This window comes from Equus quagga, chromosome 11 (genome assembly GCF_021613505.1).
Source record: "Equus quagga isolate Etosha38 chromosome 11, UCLA_HA_Equagga_1.0, whole genome shotgun sequence".
NCBI classification, from domain to species: domain Eukaryota; kingdom Metazoa; phylum Chordata; class Mammalia; order Perissodactyla; family Equidae; genus Equus; species Equus quagga.
Window position 1 is genome coordinate 45889481 of NC_060277.1, and position 24354 is coordinate 45913834.

A 24354-nucleotide genomic window follows, 5' to 3' on the forward strand; every position below is an offset into this window, starting at 1 on the left:
TTTTCAATGCCTTGCCCACTAGATGGTGGAACAGAGTCCCTCTGCTGACAACAGAGCTCTTTCTCACAGGTTTGAGTTTCTCTCACAACGCCCACACGGCTGTGCACGTGGAGGAAACCCAATAAATTACATTTTTTCTAAACTGCCTAGAAAGCGGCGAGCTGAAACGACAAGGATGGGGAAAATTAGGAAGAGAAGATGAGAAGCGCGGAAATGCAAGGACTAGGGGAGCTAAACTACATTTCCCAGGAAGCCACGGGCTTGGCCTACAACCCCCATCATGCCTGAGCTCGGGGTCTCGTGACCCAGTCCTGCGGGCATCTTCTGCCAGGAGCGCAGACAACGCCCCGGGGTCTCTGCTGGTGCTGCAGCGACGACCCTTACTCCCCAGGTTACCGCAGCCGCCGCTATTCCCCACCTCGCTCGTAGTCGCAGAGACACTAACCGCTGTCCCTCCGGGTCCACGAGCCACGTGACCCGCCGAGTCATGTGACTCCGCAGCCCGGCGGCTGAAGTCTGTTACCCTGGCAACTCCTGGGCCCCGCAGACCTTCTGGGAAAGCGCGGAATTCAGAAGCAAAGGTAGGTGAGGCGTGGGCCCTTGCTTCCCACTCGGTTCACCGCGGCTGGGCTGTCCTCAGACCCGCTCCTCAGGGCTTTAGTGTCCCCGGTCACTCCCCTCCTCTACCCGGCCTCCGCGGCAAGGGAGTCTTTGTCTTCCCGCCAGCTCCGGAGCCCGCGGAGCTGAGGACCCTTTAGTGGCAGTCGCCTCTGACCAAGAATTTGGGGCCAAGACGTCAAGCGCACACGTCCTGATGTAATCAGAAATGCTGATGAGGGCAGGAGGTGTTTATTCTGCGGGATGGGTAGAGTATTGTCCGAGTCTCCAGGGGCACCCTCTCCGGCCTCTGCAAACGAAGCTGCGGTGTGAGCGGCCTCAAGGAGTTTCCATGCGGAAGCTGGGGCAGATTGAAGTTGATTTCTTAGAGGGGCAGGTGAGAGCTTGGCGTTGCAAGTCACTATTGCAGAGTCTTTGTTGGTCCTCTCTCGCTCCAAAAGAAACAATTCGTTCTGATTGGTATACTCCATTAACTTTATTTTAGGTAGATTCTGAGTCTTAATACATTTGTGTGTATCTGGAAATGTCTCCATGTCTGGAAACAGCCTATTTTGCAAAACTGTTTAGATGGATTGATAGATAACTAGCTGAATGAGAAGGCGGTGCAAACTCTGTCGTGTGCCTTGCTAAGAAAAAATGGTCTTTTGGATTCGCTAATTTATAATTTTTAAGATTCCTTGAGAGGACCTGGTTTGTTTAAGGGATGTTAAATAATACACACACACACACACTCTCACACACTCTCACACTCTCACACTAATATGTGTAGACTTGGGAAATATTGTGGAGGCCACTATTTAACAATAGGATGTTAACAAGGAAAATGTAGTTCTGGACCCTAAGTAAAAGGCAGACTGTGAAAGCCTTTCCAAATTAGTTTTATTAATGAATTAGGAATCTCTTGTCCAGCTTACTGGTCAATAACTGTGCATGCATACCAAATCATAAGAGAAATGTCTGAGGTTTAAGTCTGGTGGTTTTCAGATGTGATATGAGTTTCCTCAAAAGATGTTTATCGTCTCTTGTTATTTAGGGTTTCCAGTGTTGTAAATATTTTGGAATGTTTACTTTGGGAAGTGAAAATTATAGATCATGGCTCTCTATTCCAAAGAAGAGTTGGATGAAGAGTTTGAACAGTTCATGAAAGAGGTAAGTTTATATTTTTAAAAGATATATTATAAATTTGTTTCATGAGAAACTCATCCTTCAGTTCTTTCACCTCTCAAGATACAATGAGCCCGTCACCAAGCTGTGTCAACTCTGCCTCCAGAATCTCTCCCTCATCCCTCTCGTTCTCTTCTTTTTCACTGCCGCCATCCTAGTCCAGGACACCATCGTCGCACCTGGGCTACTGCAATAGTTCCCAAGGCCTTTCCCAGCATTCCTTCCACACCGCAGCCGGCATGGTCTGTTACATAAATCAGACTCTGTTCCTGCGCAATGTAAAACACTATTGGCCTTCCATCACATGTAGAATAAAATCTAAACTCCTTCCGGTGGTTTACAAAGCCCTGGATGATCTTGCTCATGTCTGCCTCACTGACTTTATGCCACTCTTTCACCCCATCCACTGATGCTACTGTGGCCTTTTTTCTCCCCCAGACACGCCAAGCTCATTTCACATTAGGAGCTTTGCACTAGCTGTCCCTTCTGCAAATAGTGCCGTTCCTCTGTTCTTCACCTGGCTGGTGAAGATCTCATCTTAAATATCACTACCTCAAAGAGCTTTTTTTTCTGTTTGTCCAGTAAATAAGTAACCACCAAGTCACTTCTTAGTATACCATGTGTTTAATCCTCTATGTAGCACTTAGTACCACGCGTTATTTTACTTGTGTACGTCTGCTTTCTGCCTCCCATTATAAGAATGTGTGGTCTGTGATGTGGTGACTATATGTTCATTGCTGCACCTGCAGTACCTAATAGATGCTTAATAAATATTTGCTGAATGAATGAATTAGAGGGTTACACCATGTCCTATGTATTTATAGAAATGGAGAGGCCTTGCAGGGCATTCAGGAGAGTCACATTTTAAATTATTATGGCAATGTTCTTGTTCATAAAGGGAGTTTGAGTGAGATGTAGTAGAAAGAACCTGAGTTGCAGTATCTAACAGGAAAAATAATGCCTACACTTTGTAGGATTGTTGTAAAGATTAAAAGAAAGCATCTACCAATTGCTAGGATTTAGTAGATACTCAGGATATGAGTCTCACTTCCCATTTGAAAAACTGATTTTTTTATATCAAATATGGGCACATTTTGAAAATTAAATTTATAGGGAGTATTTTCATTGTAAAAGATAAAAAGCAGTACAGGTCAGTTTTTTTCCTTTTACCCCTCATTTGCCACCCCTTCAACACTCTCCCTTTCCTTCTCTTTCTCTCCCTCCCTCCCTCTTTCTTTCATATTCAACCTCAACTCATAAAAGCTCGTATCTCATGCTAGAGATTTAGATAAGACAGTGTCTCATTTTTAACAATGAAAACCATGATTTTAAAGTCATGCTGACTTCTTTGGTCATTTTGATAAATTATTATTGAAGCAGTTTGTTCAAACATGTGGTTTATATATCCCAGTTTTTAAGGAGATTGTTGGGACCAGATTTTTTTTTTCTGCTTTATTGAGATATCACATACCATACAGTTCACCCATTTAAAGTGTACAATTCGGTGGTTTTTAGTATATTCACAGTTATGCGACCATCACCACAATCACTTTTAGAACGTTTTCATCACCCAAAAAGAAACCCTGTACTCATTAGCAGTTATGCCCTTCCGCTGCCTTAAGCTCCACTAATCTGCTTTCTCTCTCTGAAGATATGCCTATTATAGATATTTCATAGAAATGGAATTGTACAGTTTGTGGTCTTTTATGACCGGCTTTTTCCACCTAACATAACGTTTTCAAGGTCCATCCATGTCATAGTATCTGTCGGTACTTCGTTTATTTTCATAGCTGAATAATACTCTCTTGAGTTCTTTCCACTTTCTGGCAATTATGAATACTACTGCTATGAACAATTGTGTACAAGTTTTTGTGTGGATGTATGTTTTCATTTCTCTTATGCATATACCTAGTAGTGGAAATGGTGGGTCATATGGTAACTATTTAACCTTTTGAGGAACGGCCAGACTGTTTTCTGTGTGGCTGTGCCATTTTACACTCGCACCAGCCATGTATTAGTATATTAGGCTTCCAATTTTTCCATATCCTGCCCAGCACTGTTATTGTCTGGGGACCAGCTTTTTGTTTTGTTTTGTTTTTAATGATGGTAGTCTGGAAAGCAGTGTGGAAGATTGTTGAAAGTGGAGTACCTACTATGTATTAGACGTAGGGTGTGCACTCTCCATTTCTTTTTCTGAGCTTTGCCACAGCCCGGCAAGGTCAGTGGTACCGTAACTGTTTTTAACAGGTGAATAAACTGAAAAAAGAGGGGCAATTTTCTGTAAGCAACAAAGTTAGCCTGTTTTGAAGCTGAAATTTCAACTCAGATCTGTGTGGCCCCAAAAACCTATTGTCCTTCTTCCACACTATTATGTGGCCATGAGGTTTAGGAGGAGGAGACCAAGTCTGAGGCAGGTTATCAGAATCTGATAAACAGTGAGATGTAGAGAGGAAAGAAAAGTAGAACATTTCAAGGTGACAGTGAAGTTCAGAGACTGAAGGGAAGGTGAAACAGCTAAAATTTAGATGGGACGAATATCTTTTCTTCCCGCCTCCCTTCTTCCTGCTTGATTGTCTGGGAAGGTGAGTTCTTTTTGAACATTTAAAAATTGACATTCTTACAAGTCATTGAGGTAGAGTTGTTTGGTTGGCACGTGGAAATGTGTGTTGTCATCTTGGAAGTTTAAAAGTTCACCCAGATAACGTTGTCCTCACTGGCAGACTACACAGTGTAGTGGAAAGTGGACAGGTTTTAGTCAGAGAGACCTCAGTTGGAATCCAGTTCTGTAACACTAACAGTGGCAACTCGGGCAAGTTGCTTAACCCCTCTGAGCTTGTTTCTCCATCAGTAAATCTCTGCTGGATTGCTTAAAGATTGAGATAATCTGAATATAGATCCCGACATAGAGCAGGCATGGAACAAATGTTGGTTTCTTCCCCAGAGAAGGTGTGTGGAATGAGGATGAAAAGGACCATGAGCATGGTCCTGGGGCAGTCTTGAATTAAAAAAATGGGCAAAAGAGCCAAGAGCTGTTAAAATAGATGGATGGGAAGGTCACAGAACTGAAGAGTAATCTGAAGGAAGTGATGCTGTGAAGTCAAAGGTAGAGAGTTTCAAGAAGCAAGAGTTGGTCACTGTATCAAATTCCCTCATGTGATCAGGGAAGATAACTGACAGTGGTCCCTTATTTGTGGCATTTAGGAGCCTTTGCTGCCTGGAGGAGAGCTGTTTGGACGGGAAGCAGATTTTCAGGGGCTGAGCAGTAACTCGAGAAGTTGATATATGAAGGAAAAGTGATAAAGAGGTAGAGTGAAAAGGAGGAGGGAATAGGGAATTTTTCCTGTTTGTTTTTGTTTTGCTTTGCTTTATTTTTTAAAGTAGAGTAGACTTGAGTGTTCATTCTTCGAGTCCACCGTTGTGCCAGGTGCTGTGCTGAGCCCTGGGGATGCAGTGATGAGCAGGTTTATAATCCGAGAGAAGGAGGGAGATGGGAGAGGGGAGGGAGTGAAGATACGGAGATGAAATGGGGTAACCGAGGAGCAAGAGCCTGGGGAGGCGGGAAGCGACGCTGTGCGGGGTCTCCTTGGAGCGGAGGAGGGAATGTCTCTTCTGAGGGAGAGCAGTGTCTCAACAGGTGAGTTTCATGGTGGAGTGAGGGGAAGAAGGGTGGTTTTTGACCGAAGGTCTCTATTTTCTCAGTAAAGAGAGAGGCCAAGTTAATGGCTGAGAGTGAGCGTGGTAGATTAGGGTTAGAGTAGGGGATTCAGGATTGTAGTAAAATTTGGACCTGAAGAGTAGAAACGTTTATTAATAGGGGCAAAATACTAATTTCTCAGGTAGACACCTGCAACTCAATTCTTCCTGGTCTTAGAATTCTGTATTCTTCTATAGTGGTGCTAGGTAATTTTGCTCAATCGTGTTTTATTCTTAGACCCTAGAGAATGTCTAGAAAGAAGATTGTATCCTTTTTTTTTTTTCCTTTCCTGATTATGTTTCTTGATCAAGTTTTCTTTATTTCTTTGTTATTGATGTTTTTCTCCCTGGTTAGTTTACTTGTTTAATTCTGGATAAGAAATTGATATTCAGAGATGTGTGCTTGATTTTTAAGTTATTTTGGCCACATAAGTTTAGAAATATGAATTTATACATTTATTGCTAAGAACATGTGGGTGATAGCTGAACTGTAGGAGGACTAAGAAACATTTTCAGTGATGAATATGGGATTCTTGAATTTAAATTCAATAGCTTATATCTGATTCAGCTTTCAGATGATTCTTTTGAGAATTCAAACAAAACACCTAGACAACCTAAAAACGAAGTGAAGAAGAAAGATACAGTGCCCTGGTGGATGGCTGAAGGTGATTTCGAAGACAGCGGTAAATATCGCTGATTAATTTCAGATTATTTGACCACAAGGTGTCAGTCAAGACTTTTAATTCTGGATTTTGTTACATACTATAAATATATAAAGAAAATGGTACTAATAGTGTGGATTTTTGAAGTATGGATTGATTTTTATCTTTTTATTATATAATTGAGAATCTGTTTCTGCATTATCAGGTTATTTTACATTGAGATAATTTATATTTATTCAAATTAAGATGGTGAATAATATGAGTGTATATATTATCATGTTCAATGGTAAATTGATTTAAGGTGATTTATTAAAATATTCTGACAATGTATTAATGTCATTGCGTTGGAAAGATTTTAACAAATCTATAGATTTTGGTGTCACAGTCTGTTAATAACAGTAGTAAAAATAATTTTTTGCCTTATTGGTAAAGAACTCATTATTGCTTCCGTCTGGCACCTGTGTCTACCTTTCGAAACCAGAACTATTCTTCGTCACATCTTTACCAATAGAAAATCACTCTCTGGAGTGTTTTCTTAGGTATATCTACTATGTTTAATTCTGCCATATTCTTAAGGAACCCCAGACTCCCTCTCCTAAGTTCCTATGTTTGCTCTGTTTGTGAATCATTAAGCGCCATTTTATAAACTGATAGGATTTCTACATCTCTTCTCTAGGGGAAAAATTTACCCATAGCTTTTGTTTTTTCCCGTAAAATGAGCCCGAATTCCTTAATGTGACCTTAAGGCTCTGCAGAATCTTCCTGGAGCCCTCCTTCCAGCCTAATGTGCTCCAGTCACTCTCAGTTATTCCTTGTCTCCAGGGAACACCACTGGCTCCATGCCTGTGTGCATTAATTCGTCCTTTCTTTTCAGTGGAATGCCTTCCCTCTCATCCTTCTTGTCTAGTAAAGCTTGGCATTACTTCTTTTTGCAATCCCTCCATAACTCTCCTAGCTCCCTTGTCAACACAATTATTGTCTCCTTTGTTTTGAAGTCAGAACACTGAAACAGTACTTATACTTTGTGCTGATAGTCATGACCTATAGGGCCACTCCTGAAGTTGGGAGCTTTGTGAGGGCAACAAACACTTCTTTTTCTTTGTACCCCTGACCCTCAACAGTAAATAATAAATGTGTTTAATAAATGTGTTAGAGTAAAATTGATCGTCACTTCTCTGTTCTTCTTAAAACTGTACAATAAGGAATTGCCTTATTGAAAAATTTAGTGTGTTTTTCATAAACCCCCAAACCATGCAGTAATGCTAAAATGCTTTGCATGTGAAGAATTCTTTTTTAGAATCTTTCCCCTCTTGGTGCTTGAAAAACGATATTATATGATGAAGTAATGTTAGAATTGTTGACAAAAATTTGAGATTTAATTAGCATTAAAGTCTCTTTTCTAGAAAGTAATGAATCAGAAGTGGAATGTGCCAGCTCACTTTAAGGGAAAGACTAGATCGTGGACCAACACTTGAATGTAACCTGACTAAGGGTATTAATAATTTTTTTAAAAGAATATATCAATCAGAAGTGCATTTGATTAGTAAAGGATGAAAGGATACTGAAGAAGCAAACTTTGACAGTGTCCGTTTAAAACAGGAGAAAGGGTTTCTTTGCCCACGGGTGTCACCTGGTCCCTGGTTCAATCACAGACACTTGTTGAGTTCGTTACGTTCTGAGTACTAGGCACTAGTATAGAAAGGCAGGATAGCAGTCCTGCCATCGAGAGTGTAGAAGCTTCTAAGGGAGAACTGAACACCCTCTTGAAGAGAGGAACGCATTACCAGTCTTAGACAGACACCATTAAACAACATTGAGCTACTTGAACCTTATCGTTTTGCTTTCTCTTTCAGTTGCTGGAAGGATAAACCGTTTTGCTTAGAGAGTGAAACCATCTAATCCTCCTAGTGGTTGTAGTCTTCATTATATATAACTCAATTGGATCTTGGTTTCAGTTATTTTAGTCTGTCCTGAGCTTGATTAGTGTGGCACCCAGCCTTAGCATGCACGTTTCCATTTCAAGTATCTATAGATGTATCTCTTGACTTTCTGTAGCTGTATGGAAGTTATTATTTGAGGAATTAAAACCATTCTTCACACAAGGCCATGAAATAAATTGATTCTGAACCCTTCCAAGAGGACACAAATTAAGAAATTAAAATCAGAATTTGTAACTTCTTAATAAGGCTTCCTTCTAAACAAAAGTGCTATTTTTCTAATCTTAATATTTATAGCACACAATATAATTATTTACTTTTTCCACATATTTATCAGTTTTTTACAACAAATATAGACTGTTAGGGTAAAGAAATTTCGATCTTGTGTAGCTTTTCCGGTGTTTTTGGAATAAAGAGCAAAACTCCACCCCCAGCCTATGAGAATGAGCAGGGTCTAACCATTGACTCCTGCTCTGGGCTTATTTCTGCCCTGACGACCCTTGCTCTCTAGCTCTAGATCCAATCTCAGTGGTCTTTCTGCATCCTCAGATGTGGCCTGCCCCTCCCATTGTTGACCCTTATACCTCCTCCTGTCCCTGCCTGGAATTGTCTCCCTTTCCCAGTTTACATAGTTGTTTCCTACCTTCCTCCTACGTAAGGCAGGAGATATTCTTTAAGGTGCCGTGGTATACTGTATTAATTACTTGTGCTTCAAAATAATTTTTAAAAATTGTCTCATTATGCAAATTTTTGAAATGTTCCATTTAATAAGATGCACTGCAATCAAATAGAATTGTAATTTTTCTTTTGTGAATTTTTGGTCTGGTGGAGTTTTATTTAATAGACCAGATTTATTTTGTAGCTACTATCCACAAAATTAGTGTAACAGTACTACTGTGTTGGCATAGTGGTCAAAACAATTTTCTTAACGTAAATATCCAACTTTATGAAATTCCATCTCTAGGGCTGCATGGAACAAATGTAAGCTATTTGAAAACAAAGAGGACTTCTCAGCCAGTTATGGAAATGGAAGAGGAGTCTGTTGAGAGGATTCAGCTTCTTAAGAGCAGTGGAACCTCTATCTTGAGCATTGACAGCTTAGAAACAAATGGTAAGATATGTCAGGGCTATGAGTTAACAGGTTAATCAGTATGCTTATAATCAGCATTTTGTAAAAAATTAACTCATAATTGTCTTGGAGCCTCCTTTACTGAACCATGTAGACAGATTTCATACCTTCCTGGAACGTTTAGAATTATAACTCTCGAGAAACTTTCTAACCTTACATATTGATAATAAACATAAATGTATATTTGGTGGGTGAGAGATTAAGTAAAGTGTGTCTTAAATTTTTAAAAATTTTGCTATATAATGTAAATGAATACATCATTGAAATTTTATCAAAATTCTGTATGTTAATAAAATATGTTGATACTTTCCATTTAGAGATAGTAGTTTCTGAGCTCAACCATAGTGTTCTCGGTTTGGGATTGGACACATTAGAAGAACAAGAGGAAAAAGAGCAGTTTTTTGCCAGGCTTGAGAAAGGCTTAACGTCTTCCATCGATTATTCAAGATTAAATAAGGAATTGGATTCTAATGACTCCACACATTTTAAAGCTTTACATAGGTAATGTAAATACGATATAAATTACACGTTAAATGATTTTTGTGATTTTCTGTATTTTTGAAGGCTGGGGTATGCATGGACTTAAATGGGTAAATATTATAACAGGCAAAATTTACATCTTATTTTTAACTCTATTCTCTGGGCATTATTTTGATCAGGGTTTTTCTTATATATAAGCAGAGTGTGTTGATTTGTATTGGAGAGCCCACTCTGCCTCCAGATCTGAAATGTCGTATCTGAGATACTCTTGAGACTAGGAGCACATTACCCAAAAGACCTTACTAGGAGAGTAATTTATTAAGTGATTTTCCACAGTAAGGTAATAAGAGTCCAGGTAGCGATTATAAACTCAGGAAAAAGGAACAGAAAGGGAAGGGGAACCGGGGAGCAAAGACAGGTTTGGTCTGTGTCCTGCCTTTTTGTTTGGTTGACCCTAATGGTTATCAGGAAGCCTCATGTATCCTGGAAATTCTGCTAATTGAGTTGGTCCTCTGAAGTATGGTAGACCTTTGACATTCTCAAGACCTTTGTGAAACCTGATATCTTTAGTTTTCTCAGTTTCAGTTTTCCATTTAATTTTTTAAATTATAAATGGAAGTCAGATTACAATTTTCAGATTTTAAGAACACCAAATTATAATTAAATTAAGGGTCAAGAGAATCCTAACCTGTCATTGGTTGGAGTGCCTAATCTCCTCAAGATGCTTAGTTTCTTATAGACCATGGACAAAGCAGTGACTGTCCATGAACTGTGTAGGGTCTGAGGTTTTTACCCACCCTACATGCAGGCTAACAAATTAGCCTGCCGGTTTTCTGGATGCTGACAAGAGACACACAATTCCTGAGTCAGAAACAGAGGACTTTATTTCTTCTCACAAGACCAGTGCTCGCATGTCACGTTTATTTGCCTCAGTTCTCCGTGTCCCCAAGGCCCATGGGGGCAACACAAAGGGTCCATGATGGCTGTCTGGACATGTGCTTGGGGGCTTTACAGGAGAGGCTCACTGAGCTTGGGGAGCCTGTTCGCATATAGTAAGTGGAAACAGGCCTGTTCTTTGTCTGGGCGGAAACATTGCCTCCTCTCTCAAGGTTGCTCACTGCAAACACAGCCCTGAGAAATGACCGAGGAAAGAGCTGTCCGTGCCTGTCATTCTTGGCATCCCCAGCAGGGACGTGCAGCGACACTCAGGGCTGTGCTGATGGCCTCTAAAGTGACAATGCAGATTAAGTTTACAGAGGTTTGTTGGTCATGAGCTTTTGCCCCTTTGCAACATTACTTAACATTTTCTGATTTCTTAACAGTATTCTTAACTACTGACATTTATGCTCCAGAACAGACTAGTTAGAGTACAGCATAGTACAGAGTATGCAATGATAAATGTTTGCTGCTATTATTAGTATTACCGTAGTTTTATAATTTCTTGGATCTGCTAATGGTCTCACTAAAGACAGGGTTGATGGGCTGAAAGGTATAACTGATTCCTTGGTTTGAAAGAAAGCAGAATATGAACTAATAGCCCCAAAATAAACAGAATTTGCTTAATCTTCTTTGTCACTTCGCTGAGTTTTCCTTGATTTAAGGCTCCTATGCTGCTTCCATTTCAGGATTAAATTGCCGTTAGCATGTAAATGCTGACTGATCCCACGTTTGTTTCTGGCCTCCATGTAGACTTCACTGGTTCTCATAGCTTGAGGTCAGTTCCTCATCTTTAGTGTAGAAAGGACATTTGGGTCCCGAGACATGTAAATGCACATATTTATGTATAAAATTGTTCATATTTGTGTAATAAGCTAAGTAGTATGGCATTTTTTTTCCTTTTTATTACCTTGGCAACTACAATTAAGCTTTGAGGAACCTTTATTTTCAAGACGTTTTCATTACAGCCCCCAAATTTTTAACTTTTGATAGAACAAGGGTACTTGAAAAGAAATATATAATATCAGAGATTTTTAAAAAATATATACAAAGGATTGCATGGAAATGTATTATTAACATGTAATACTAAATTAAGTAAATATTTTTCCAGTTATCAAGCCAATATAGAACGAACTGAAGATAAGTGTGAGAATGAATCGAAACATGAAGAACTGGCAGGTAATTTCAATGGTTTTTAAATTTACAATATTTGAAAAGATAACATAGCTTTTAATAAAGACATTGATAAGAGAAGGGTAATTAAAATTTTTAATTAAATTTGATTAAATTTTTAAAAATAATTAAAAAAATAAAAGGAAAATCATGTTGTCTTGGAAAGGGCTTTGAACAGGTAGAGTGAATCGCCTGTGTTACAATCTGAGCTACCGAGAGATGTTGAAAGTGCAGTACCGCCTCGTTTCTTGCGATTGGGCAGGGGAACAATAGGGAAGACAGAAAAAAGGATTTTTGTGCTAAGACCAGGGGAATGTGTGGAGCCAGGACAAATGCCTCCAAAGCATGATTGGGGAGGTATATCTTCTTCTATCTTTTGACTTTTAATGTGTGTTTTTATATTTAAAATGGTTTTCTTGTAGATAGCGTATAACTGGGTTTGGCTTTTTTAATCTGATCTGACGATCTCTGACTTTTAATTGAAGTGTTTCTGCCCTTTACAAAGATATTTATTGGTACAGTTATTTACTGTTTTGCCATTTGTTTTTTGATCTTTCCATCTTTCTGTTGTTGTTATTTCTTTTTGTCCTGCGTTCTGTTGGATTATTTATAGCATTCCGTTTTATTCCTTTTAGCTTGTTAGTTACACCTCTTTGTCCTATTTTTTTACTTAGTTGCCCTATGATTCACAGTATTTTTATCTTAGTAGAGTATACTTTCAAATATCATTATACCACTTTATATGTCTTAACAACAGTAAACCCCCCAACCTTTTTGCTATTTTTGTCATGTATTTTTCTTCTATGTATTTTAAAAACCTCACAATGCATTATTGCTGTTGTTTTAATAGGTGATTATCATTTAAAAATTTTTAAAGAGATAAAAATTTATGTAAAATTTATTTTTATCCAATTATAGGGGAGGAAGACATATCCTCTACCTGCTGGGTCCTTCTATCTGGGCTACAAATTAAATTCACATGAGACAGAATGACAGGAGACAATCAAAGAAAGCTTTATAACATGTATACATGGAAGACACTCAGGAAAACTGAACAACTCGCCAAAATGGCAGAGCCTCTCATCTTAAATACCACCTTCAGCTAAAGGCAAAGGAGGATGTTAGAGGTAGTGGTTTGGGATTTCAAGGGGAGGAAGGCAATTCACCATTGCCTCACCAGCACAGCAATTCATGCAGCAGTTGATGAACACAGTAGGTAGCAGGTCTTTGGTCTTGAGCTGGGTGGTCACAGCAGGTCAGCAATCAATCCATAGGCTAGGGAGAGATGCTTATCCTTAAGGAAATGCCAACACGGGGGAAGTGTTACGTCTTTCTTTATCTTTTTTTTTTGAGGGACGTTAGCCCTGAACTAACATCTGCTGCCAATTCTAGTCTTTTTTTGCTGAGGAAGATTGGCCCTGAGCTAACATCCGTGTCCATCTTCCTCTACTTTATATGTGGGATGCCTACCACAGCATGGCTTGATAAGTGGTGCATAGGTCTGCACCCAAGATCCAAACCTGTGAACCCTGGGCTGCCAAAGTGGAGCATGCGATCTTAACTGCTGCGTCACCAGGCCAGCCCCACATCTTTCTTTATCTTAAGGGGCATTGTCCTTGTCTTTGGGACATGGTAAATGCTTAAAGCAGATATACGATGCATGCTCAACAGCCACGTCAGGCCCATTTGGAAAAACAAGGTCAGGCCAAATCAGTTTTACACTGAATGTCTTCCTCATATACCCCAATGTATCCTATTGCTTGCCATTTATTTATCACTCTGTTTTCAAGATTTTCTTTTTATCTTTTTTTGGGGGGGAGCAGTTTGATTATGATGTATGTTGGTGTGCTTTTCTTGTATTTATCCTGTTTGGAGCTGGTTGAGCATCATTGATCTGTGAGTTTATAGTTTTTGTCAAAATCAAAAAGTGTTTTGGCCATTAATTCTTCACATATCATCTCTGCTGCCCATTGCACTCTGCCCTAATTGCAAGTATGTTAGAAAGCTAAATTTTGTCCCACGGGTCACTAAGATTGTTCCATTTCTTGAAGCTTTGTTCCTGTCTGTGCTTCAGTTTTTTATTGCTGTGTCTTCAAGTTCACTGATCTTTTTTTCTTTTCTTTAATCTTCTGTTACTTCATTGAATTTTTTTTTTCTTTTTCTAGAAGTTCCTTTTGGATCTTTTTTTGTCTCTTTACTATCTTTCCTTATTATGTTCATTTTTTTTCACGTCCTCAACAGTGAGCATATTCTGGTAATCCTGGCATTTGTTCATTTCTAGGTCTCTTTCTGTTGACTTCTTTTTCTGCTAGCTACGGGTCACTTTTTCCTCCTGGAAGTCTAGTGATTTTTTGTTGGGTATGGGATATTGTGGATTTTTACATTGTTAAGTATCTGAATTTTGTTTTCTCCTCTTAACGAGTGTTGAGCTTTGTTCTGGTGGATAGTTAATCCTTTTCTTATGCTTTGTTGGGGGATGTCTAGAGGAGTCTTTATGCTAGGTGCACTTTAACCCTTCTGCTAAGGCACAGCTCTTCCAAGGTTTCCACTGAACGCCCCTGCTGATCAATGAGGACTTTTTCCACCCAGACTGGTCAGAGCTGCAAAGTCTCCCTGCCCTGTGTGAACGCCAGGAACTGTCTGCCCTGCAGCTTCCCAGTCACTTTGCTCAAACTACACATACATGGCTTAGTATTCAGCACAGGCTCAAGGGCACCCTTATGCAGGTTTCTAGAGCTCTGTTTCTACATGGGTACTTCCTCTCTTTGTCACTGTCCTGCAGCTTCTAATCCCTCAGCCTGTGTGAACTCTTATCTCTCTCTCAGCAGTGAGACTGGCCTGATCCCTACCCCAGTGCTTAGCGCTCCAGAATGGACGTACCTTCAGGGAATTGGAGGGCTCAGCTCACTTGGTTATCTTTCCTTAGGAATCACCTTTTTGTGCTGCCACTTGTCTGATATCTGAAAACAGTTGTTTCATGTATTTTGACTAATTTACTAATTGTTTACAGAGTCCTTGAACTTCATGGTAGAGGAGAAGGCCCTCTACATTGCATGATACCTAAATTAATATTTGCAGCTACGTTTTCCAACAAAGAATAAAAAATGTCTCCAAAAAGGATCTTTTACATTTAATATTGTTTATTTTATCTGAATTTTTAAAATATTTTTTATTTATGCAAATAATATTTTCAAATTTACAGGGGTGGGGAATATAACAATAGAAATAATACCTTGAATATGTAACATTTCCTGCCATAAAGGTCAGAGCACTACAGATTAATATTCTCCTTTTTTCAAAACAATATAGAAGAGCCTTGATATTACTGTCTCTGATAGTTCTCATATGAGAACCACCTTCTCAGTTTGGTTTTACTCTTTCATTTTTGTATCAACTTAATTTGCCTCGATGTTTCTTTCTGAAATCTCTGATATGTTGTTTTCCTTCTATTTCTTGTCTTATCTATTTCATTTCTCTCTGTATCTACCAATGACTTTTCCTCTTACTTCAAACCTATTTTATTCATGACAAATTCCTGAGGCAGGGGTTAGTCATTCATATGTTGGACAGTAGTATTTGCCTATAGACTATGCTATTACTTTACTAAATGCAAATTACAAAATGTAGTTTTGAAAAGTGCGTGTTGATTAGCACTTTTCCCAATAAGAAATAATATTTGCCTTTATTAACTTTGGTTCAGATTAAGTGTAATACTAGCTTTAATAATACTGACAGACAACTACTACTGTGAACATAATAGCTAACACTTATATATAGTGCATATTATATATCAGCTGCTGTTCTCAATGAACTCTCACTTAATCTTTTCAGCAACCATTTGAGATAAGTACTATTATCATCCTCACTTTACATACGGTAAGAGTAAGGCGAAGAGAATTTATGACCTGACAGTTCTGCTGCTGAAAGTAGCAGAAGCAAGTGGTGAACCCAGGCCTTCTAGCTCCCGGTCGTGCTTTTAAGCACGGTGCTATACTACCTGACCTGTTTCTTATGCTCCTCTTTGCAGTCACACAAACTACATCCCCTTCCATTGATTTCAGGTAGTTCCCAAATCCCAAGTAGTTGTCTAAGTTCATTGTCATACCCTCCCGTATCTCCTCTCTCCTTGCTTGTCATCTTTTCTTTTTTTTTTTTTAAAGATTTTATTTTTTTTTCCTTTTTCTCCCCAAAGCCCCCCGGTACATAGTTGTGTATTCTTCGTTGTGGGTTCTTCTAGTTGTGGCATGTGGGACGCTGCCGCAGCGTGGTCTGATGAGCAGTGCCATGTCCGCGCCCAGGATTCGAACCAACGAAACACTGGGCCGCCTGCAGCGGAGCGCGCGAACTTAACCACTCGGCCACGGGGCCAGCCCCCGCTTGTCATCTTTTCTTAAGTAAATCTAATCCGTGAGGTTACTTAAAATTCAGTGATTCCCACCTAGAATATTAAAGTCTTAATCATTTTGTATTGGTCCTAGCACCTAGAAGTATGTCTAATACAAAGTGACTTCTCAGTAACTGTTTTGTGGATTTAATTATGTCTATTGATGTTTAGAAAATGCCAGTGTTCTTTCTTCTATGGAGGAGAAAGAAGGTGAGCGTCTTAGCCTGAGAATATAGATATTAACGTAGTTAACCAACTAACCTAACTTATCCACTAAGTTACAATACCTGTGCTGTTCTGACCTCGTATTCCTTGTGAACTGAAATTGAGATATTTCTGTGGGCTGATCTCACTGGAAGCATCTCTAACTTCCATGCCCTCTCAGATTCATCCCCAGACTTCCAGTATTAATTACACTCAGGTTGTCCGCTCCCTTCTAAGAGAACACTAAAAGACAGCCTTTCCAGAAGCAGCCTCGCAAGTACTTGTGCCATCCTTCTTACAACAGGCCATCCTGATTCTGAATGTGATCTAATTTTTGAAATACAAATAAGACTGTTTGCTTCTGGAATGATTGATTCCACTCTGAAAAGGCTGTCCCGCTTCTACAGCCCACAGATCTCAGTCAATCCTTTGATTTAAGGGCTATAATCAAGTTCAAAGTTGATGAAAAGATCCTGGCCACATAGTCCTTGCTCCGCCTTCCCCGCCTCTGATGGCATCTTGTTAACAGGGACACACCTTCCTGTTCTGTTGCAAAGTCATTGAGCTATAATTTGAGACTTCCTGGGAAGAACCCAGGACTGGGAAACAGTAAAGGTCATACAGGGCCAGTATTTGCTAAGGGAGGTGTCGGAGATAGACTTGTCCGAAGTACTGTTTAAGGCTTTCAGTAGAGGTAGCTACAGAGGCCTCAAGAATCAGCTTAACAAAATAAGCAAAATCCAGCCTTTTTAGGAGTTTCAAGATTTCACAAAAGTGCTGCTTTTTTTAAGTAAGCAATTTGAGATTTTTGTCTTTGAAGAGCAAATATTAAAGTTTGTTTTAAAAATGATATAAAATCTTTTGGTCAGCTCTAGAAATTTTTATTTGGCTAATATAAAAGATTAAAAGTATAAAACTCTTATACCATTTGAAAATATAAAAAACCAAAATGACCTAAGATAGTCTTATGAATTGAATTCTTATTAAATCTTTGCAAAAAAAAGTCTTCTCTAAAGATATCTTTATGTTAATATTTCAATAAATTATTCTGAGTCAGACTTCTTCCGTTGGAAATTAACAGTATTTTCCTGGAATTTGACTTCTTTGACAGTGTGATCCTTGTATTTTTTTAAATTATTTTCTTCAGAAAATTACAGTGATGATTTTGAAGATGAGGAGGATATTGATGCACCTTTGCCTACTAAAGATGGAGAGACTAATTGCAAAGAAAATCCCATATCAGAAAAAACAAAAGCACCCAAACAGGTATGCATCAGTTATATATTTGACAGTTTAGAAACTTATTTCATTACCTTAGCTGACAGCATCTGAAAAGCTTGAAATATGAGGAGTCCTTCATAGTCTTGCTCATTGCTGTAACGTTCTAGGTCTCTTTAACACCCAGTTAGACATTCTTACCTGAGGATGTCAATTTATTATAAGTCTTAATGAAATATCATGGCAATTGATGATTTTCTAAAGGATTTCTTTTGGCAAGTAATCTCCTTAAGTTAAGCTTTAGAAATTGGAAACTTAATTAAAATCTCAAATCTAATTTTTAAACAGGTATATTAAATTACACTTTTCTTGAGTAGGTCTTGTCCTTGAAGTACAATAAATATCCCTCCTTGTTACTTGTGCTAGTATAGTAACATTACTGTGTGAAACTTCCTTGGCTAAGATCATGAATTAAATTGTTCCATTCACATTCAATGTTACTATAATTCTTTCGTTTCTCAGTTTTTACTGAGACTGGTTAAGGGTACACAAGATGTTGGCTGCCTGATGGAACTTACCCTTGAGCTATCTAATAGTAACTAGTAGGACAATTGCTGTTTGTTGCATTGATCTGTATCTGGACATAGTCACTTTTGGGATTGTGTGTGAGGGCTAGATGTTTTGAATATGTGTGAAACCATAAACTCTAAAAAGAAGTGAGGAACACTTTCTAGCTATTAATAAATACTCTTACTTTTGAATTTACCTAGTACTTTGTCCTTGGGGGTGTGTGTCACACAGGTTAGGTGGAGAAACAAGATGCCCTTAGGAATACATGAAGATTAATGAGTGTGATCTGATGAATAGCCTTAGAAATTTAATGAGATTTATACTTGGAATATGGCAATTACAATATTTTATGAAAAATAAATATTTTATGAAAAATACAGTATTTTATGAAGAGTAAATAAATGTGTAGCAATGTGTCAACCTAAATGTTGAAGCCTAGTAGGGAGTTGTCTGGGTAAGGATCTAAATAGGAAGGAAATAAAGCTCTGTTATTGTGGCATCATCCTAGATACTGCCTTAATAAGCAAGTAGAGAATATAGGTGACACTAATTAGAGTACTTATTCTAAGGAAGGTATAATACTGATGGATTTCAATCATCTTGCCATTTGGTGACCTGCCTTTTTGAAAATTTTGTCTCAAAATATTGATGGAACAATGACTACGTTATATTTATCATTAATTTTTAGCAATAAGGGAAAAACGATTGGTGATGTTATAATAGCTGGAATCTTACATGAATTATACATGTTATCCTGGAGTTCAAAAGTAGGAGAACTTCTGGGCCCAGCCCAGTAGCATAGGGGTTAAGTTTGCACACTCCGCTCTCTTGGCCTGGGATTTGCCGGTTTGGATCCCGGGTGCAGAATTACACACCACTTAGCAAGCCATGCTGTGGTGGGCATCCCACATATAAAGTAGAGGAAGATGGGCATGGATATTAGCTCAGGGCCAATCTTCCTCAGCAAAAAGAGGAGGATCGGTGGTGGACGTTAGCTCTGGGCTAATCTTCCTCAAAAAAAAAAGTTTCTGAGTAAGGTAGATGAGCAGATGGCATCTAGATACTTTAAAGAAGGCTTATAAAGGCCTAAATTAAGTTCTGGTAATTGCAAGCCTTCTGAAGAGACTTTTAAATGTTCTCTTGCAGCTATGATCTCTAGTCTTGTACAGTGATTGGTGAATGAGGGTGATGAAAGAAACCTAGAAGGCATATTTCCTTATCTTTTTATAATGGAGTAAAGTGTTAACTTTCAAATTTTGTTACTATTTCCATTGTGGTCCTTTTACAAAACTTTGGTTTCAAATCATATGATCACTTTCTTCTTTTAATTAGGAAGAAGAGAAAACTGGCATGCTGGCTAATGGTAAATATTATGTATATTCATATATATTAGTTGGCAAAAAGTTGATCTGTTCAGATTGCATCTAAATGATTCCAAATATGTCACCATCTGTCTTTGTTTTTTGATATCTCTAATGAAGGTTCACAGCTTTTCTCCATAATATATCCCTCATGACTATCTTGAATCTTTCCTGTTATATTTAAGGATATTTCTTTTTTAAAAGCCCAGGGCCACATGGCTTCATGGGTGAAGTCTACTAAAAATTCAAAGAATTGATACCAATCCTTCTTAAACTCTTCCAAAATATAGAAGAAGAAGAAGAAATAATTCCAAACTCATTCTGTGAGGCCAGGATCACCCTGATACCAAAACCGAAGAAAGACACTTCATGAAAAGAAAACTACAAGAAAATAATCCCATTTAAAATAGCATCAAAAAACATAAAATACTTAGAAATAAATTTAACCAAGGAGGCAAAAGACCTGTACACTGACAACTGTAAGACATTGTTGAAAGAAATTGAAGCAGACACAAATGGAAAGATATTCCATGTTTGTGGCTTGAAAGAATTAATATTGTTAAAATGTCCGTACTACCCAAAGTGATCTACAGATTCAGTGTAATCTCTATCAACATTCCAGTGGCATTTCTCACAGGTAGAAAAAAAAATCTTATAATTCATATGGAACCACAAAAGACCCGGAATAGCCAAAGCAATCTTGAGAAAGAGGAACAAAGCTGGAGGCATCATACTTCCTGTTTTTAAACTATGTTACCAAGCTATAGTCATCAAAACAGTCTGGTATTGGCATTAAAAACAGACCCATAGAGGGGCCAGCCCCATGGCCTAGTGGTTAATTTCAGTGTACTCTGCTTCAGTAGCCCAGGTTCAGTTCCCAGGCACCGACCTACACCGCTTATTGACACCCATGTTGTGGCGGCAGCCCACATACAAAATAGAGGAGGATCGGCATGGATGTTACCCAAGGGTTAATCTTCCTCGGCAAAAAACAAACAAAAATCCAGAAACAGATCAATTGAACAGAATAGAGAGCCCAGAAATAAACCCATGCATATATGGTCAATTAACTTTTGACAAAGGTGCCAAGAATATACAGGAAAGGATAGTCTCCTTAATAAATGGTGTTTGGAACATTGAGCCACACACATGGAAAAGATGAGACTTGACCGCTATCTTACACCATACAGAAAAATCAACTCAAAATAGGTAAAAGCTTGAACATAACACCTGAAACTGTAAAACTCCTAGAAGAATACATAGGGCATAATCTCCTTGATGTTATACTTGGCAATGATTTTTTGGATTTGACACCAAAAGAAAATGCAACAAAAGCAAAAATATGTGGGATTATGTCAAACTCTAAAGCTTCTGCACAGCAAAGGGTACTACCAACAAAATGGAAAGACAACTTGGGGCTGGCCCTGTGGCCAAGTGGTTAAGCTCGCATGCTCTGCTTCGGTGGCACAGGGTTTTGCTGGTTTGGATCCTGGGCGTGGACATGGCACCACTTATCAAGCCGTGCTGAGGTGGCGCCTCACATAGCACAACCAGAATGACCTACAACTAGAATATACAACTATGTACTAGGGGGCTTTGGGGAGAAAAAGAAGAAGGGGAAAAAAAGAAGATTGGCAACAGATGTTAGCTAAGGTACCAATCTTTAAAAAAAAAAAAAAGACAACCTGTGGAATAGGAGAAAATATTTACAAACTACCTCTCTGATAGGCCATTAATATACAAAATATGCAAGGAACTCATACAACTCAGTAGCAATAAACCGAATAACCCAGTTAAAAAAATGAGCAAAGGATCTAAATAGACATTTTTCCAAAGAAGATGTACAAATGGCCTACAAGTATATGGAAAGATGCTCAGCTTCACTCATCATCAGGGAAATGCAAATCAAAACCACATTGAGATATCTTCTCACACCTGTTAGGAAGGCTGTTCTTAAAAAGACACATAACAAATGCTGGCAAGGATGTGGAGAAAAGGGAACCCATGTACACTGTTAGTTGGAATGTAAACTGGCACAGACACTGTGGAAAATAGTATGGAGTTTCCTCAAAAAATTAGGACTGAACTAGTGCATGATCCAGCATTCCCCCTCTGGGTGTATATCCAAAGGAAAGAAAATCATCTTGAAGAGATATCTATACTTCCGTGTTCATTGCAGCATTATTCACCATAGCCAAGCTATGGAAACAGCCTAAGTATCTGTTGATAGATGACTAAATAAAGAAAATGTGTATCTATATATAATGGTCTATTATTTAGCCTTAAAAAAGAAATAATCCTGCCCTGTGTGACAACATGGACGAATCTGGAGGGCATTGTGCTAAGTGAAATGAGCCACACAGAGAAAGACAAATACTATGTAGTACCACTTACATGCAGAATCTAAAAGCACAAAGTCGAACTCATAGAAACAGAGTAGAATGGTGGTTTCCAGGAGCTGGGAGAGTGGTGGGGGGAAATAGGGAATGGTTGGTAAAAGGCTATAAACTTTCAACTATAAGATGAATAAGGTCTGAGGATCTAATGTATAATGTGGTGACCATAGTTAATACTGTATTGTTTAATTGAAGTTTGCTAAGAGAGTAAAACTTAAATGTTCTCACCCAAAAAAAGAAGTAAATATGTGAGTTGACAGACGTATTAATTAACTTGATTTTGGAAATCCTTTCACAATGTATATGTATGTAAAATCATTAAATATGTTACAATTTTATTTGTCAGTTATACCTCAGTAAAGCTGGGGGAAAAAAAAAAGATGGTTAATTGACAAAAGAAAATGTGATTTACAGAGTCCCAATCAGTGGTATGTTGATATATGTTTAACAACCAGATAATGGAAGAAATGAAAAGGCCCTAAGTTCTAGAGCTTACCCATTTATATGGTGTAAATCCTTCCATCTTAGTTGATTTCAAGATAGCAACATGATGAAACAGTATGAAGATATTATTCAGATAAAAATACAGATAAAATTGATGTGAATTACCTGAAAGTAGATAGTAGTAAATGTAGTAAGGTAATTAAGAAGTGAAAAAAAGGAAAACTGCAGGCCAATATCCCTGATGAATACAGTTCGAAAATTCTTTATAAAATACTAGCAAACTGAATTCAACAGCTCATTAAAAGGATCCTACACCATAATCAAGTGGGATTTATCCCTGCGACGCAAGGATGGTTCGACATATGCAGATCGGTCAGCGTGATAAAATGGGTTAACAAAATAAAAAGCCACATGATCATCTTAATATACACAGAAAAAGCGTTTGATAAAGTTCAACATTCGTTCATAATTAAAACTTTCAACAAAATAGAACTTCCCTTAACACAAAGGCCATATATGACAGGCCCACAACTAACATAATAATCAACGGGGAAAAACAGAGCTTTCCTTCTGAGATCCGGTACACGGCAAGGGTGCCTGAGCTCCCACTTCTATTCAACATAGTACTGGAGGTCCTAGCCAGGGCGTTTAGACAAGAAAAAGAAGGAGAAGGCATCCAGATCGGAAAGGAAGAAGTAAAATTATCTCTGTTTGCAGATGCGATGATCATACGTGCAGAAAACCCTAAAGACACAGCAGAAAACTGTTAGAACTAGTAAACAAATTCATCATAGTTGCAGGATACAAAGCCAGCATGCAAAAATCAATCTTGTTTCTATATACAAACAACAAACTATCTGAAAAGGAAATCAAGAAAAACAATCCCATTCACAATAGCAACAAAAAGAGTGAAGTGCACGGGAATAAACCTAACCAAAGAGGTGAAAGACTTGCACGTTGAAAATTATAAAACACTGAGGAAGGAAATTAAAGAAGACTGATTAATGGAAAGGCATCCTATGTTCATGAATTGGAGGAATTCCTGTTTTTTAAATGTCATCCTATTCAAAGTATGGATCTACAACCTGCAGATCTGCTGTGCAGTCCCTATCAAAATCCCAGTGGCATTCTCTACAGAAACAGATAAAACAATCCTAAAATTCATAGGGAATTACAAAAGACCCCAAATAGCCAAGGCAGTGTGGAGCAAGAAGAAAAAGACTGGAAGCATCACACTCCCTGGTTTCAAAAATATATTGAAAAGCCACAGTAATCAAAATAGTATGGTATTGGCATAAAAACACATATAGACCAATAGAACAGAATAGAGAACCCAGAAATAAATCCATGCATGTGTGGTCAACTGATCTTCAGCAAGGGTGCCAAGAATATAAAGTGGGGAAAGAATAATCTCTTCAGTAAATGATGTTTGCAAAACTGGATATCCACGTGCAGAAGAATGAAATTGGACCCTTATCTCACATCATGCACAAAAGTCAACTCAGAATGGATGAAAAACTTTTAAGACCTGAAACTGTAAAACTACCAGAAGAAAACAGGAAAAAACCTTCTTGACATTGCCCTAGGCAATGATTTATTTGATATGACCCCAAAAGCATAGGCAACAAAAGCAAAAATAGACAAATGGGATTACATCAAACTAAAAAGCTTCTGCATAGTAAAAGGAACAATGGAGTGAGAAGGCAGCCTACAGAATGGGAGAAAATATTTTTAAACTATATGTCTGTTAAGGTATTAATATCCTAAATATATAAGGAACTCATGCAACTCAATAGCGAAAAGCAAATAACCCAATTAAAAAATGGGCACAGGACCTGAATAGACATTTTACAAAGAAGACATACAAATGGGCAGAAGGTATATGAAAAGATGTTCAACTTCACTAATCATCAATGAAAAGCAAGTCAAAACCACAATGAGATATCACTTCGTACCTGTTAGACTGACTCTTATCACAAAGAGGA

The 24354-nt window shown here is 38.3% G+C and overlaps 1 protein-coding gene across 5 annotated transcripts in view; it reads left to right on the forward strand.

Annotated features, from left to right (window-relative positions):
• Nucleotides 1-346: 346 nt before the first annotated feature.
• Nucleotides 347-24354, forward strand: part of CEP162 (centrosomal protein 162) — an 85420-nt gene continuing 61412 nt past the window's right edge. For all 5 annotated transcript variants that reach the window (XM_046677612.1, XM_046677614.1, XM_046677613.1 and 2 more), the window contains exons 1-8: nucleotides 347-581; nucleotides 1652-1767; nucleotides 6044-6158; nucleotides 9039-9185; nucleotides 9521-9704; nucleotides 11731-11798; nucleotides 17528-17646; nucleotides 19501-19531. In XM_046677612.1, the coding sequence (XP_046533568.1) occupies nucleotides 1711-1767; nucleotides 6044-6158; nucleotides 9039-9185; nucleotides 9521-9704; nucleotides 11731-11798; nucleotides 17528-17646; nucleotides 19501-19531 (721 nt within the window). In that variant the 5' untranslated portion in view covers nucleotides 347-581; nucleotides 1652-1710. The remainder of the gene's footprint in view (nucleotides 582-1651; nucleotides 1768-6043; nucleotides 6159-9038; nucleotides 9186-9520; nucleotides 9705-11730; nucleotides 11799-17527; nucleotides 17647-19500; nucleotides 19532-24354) is intronic.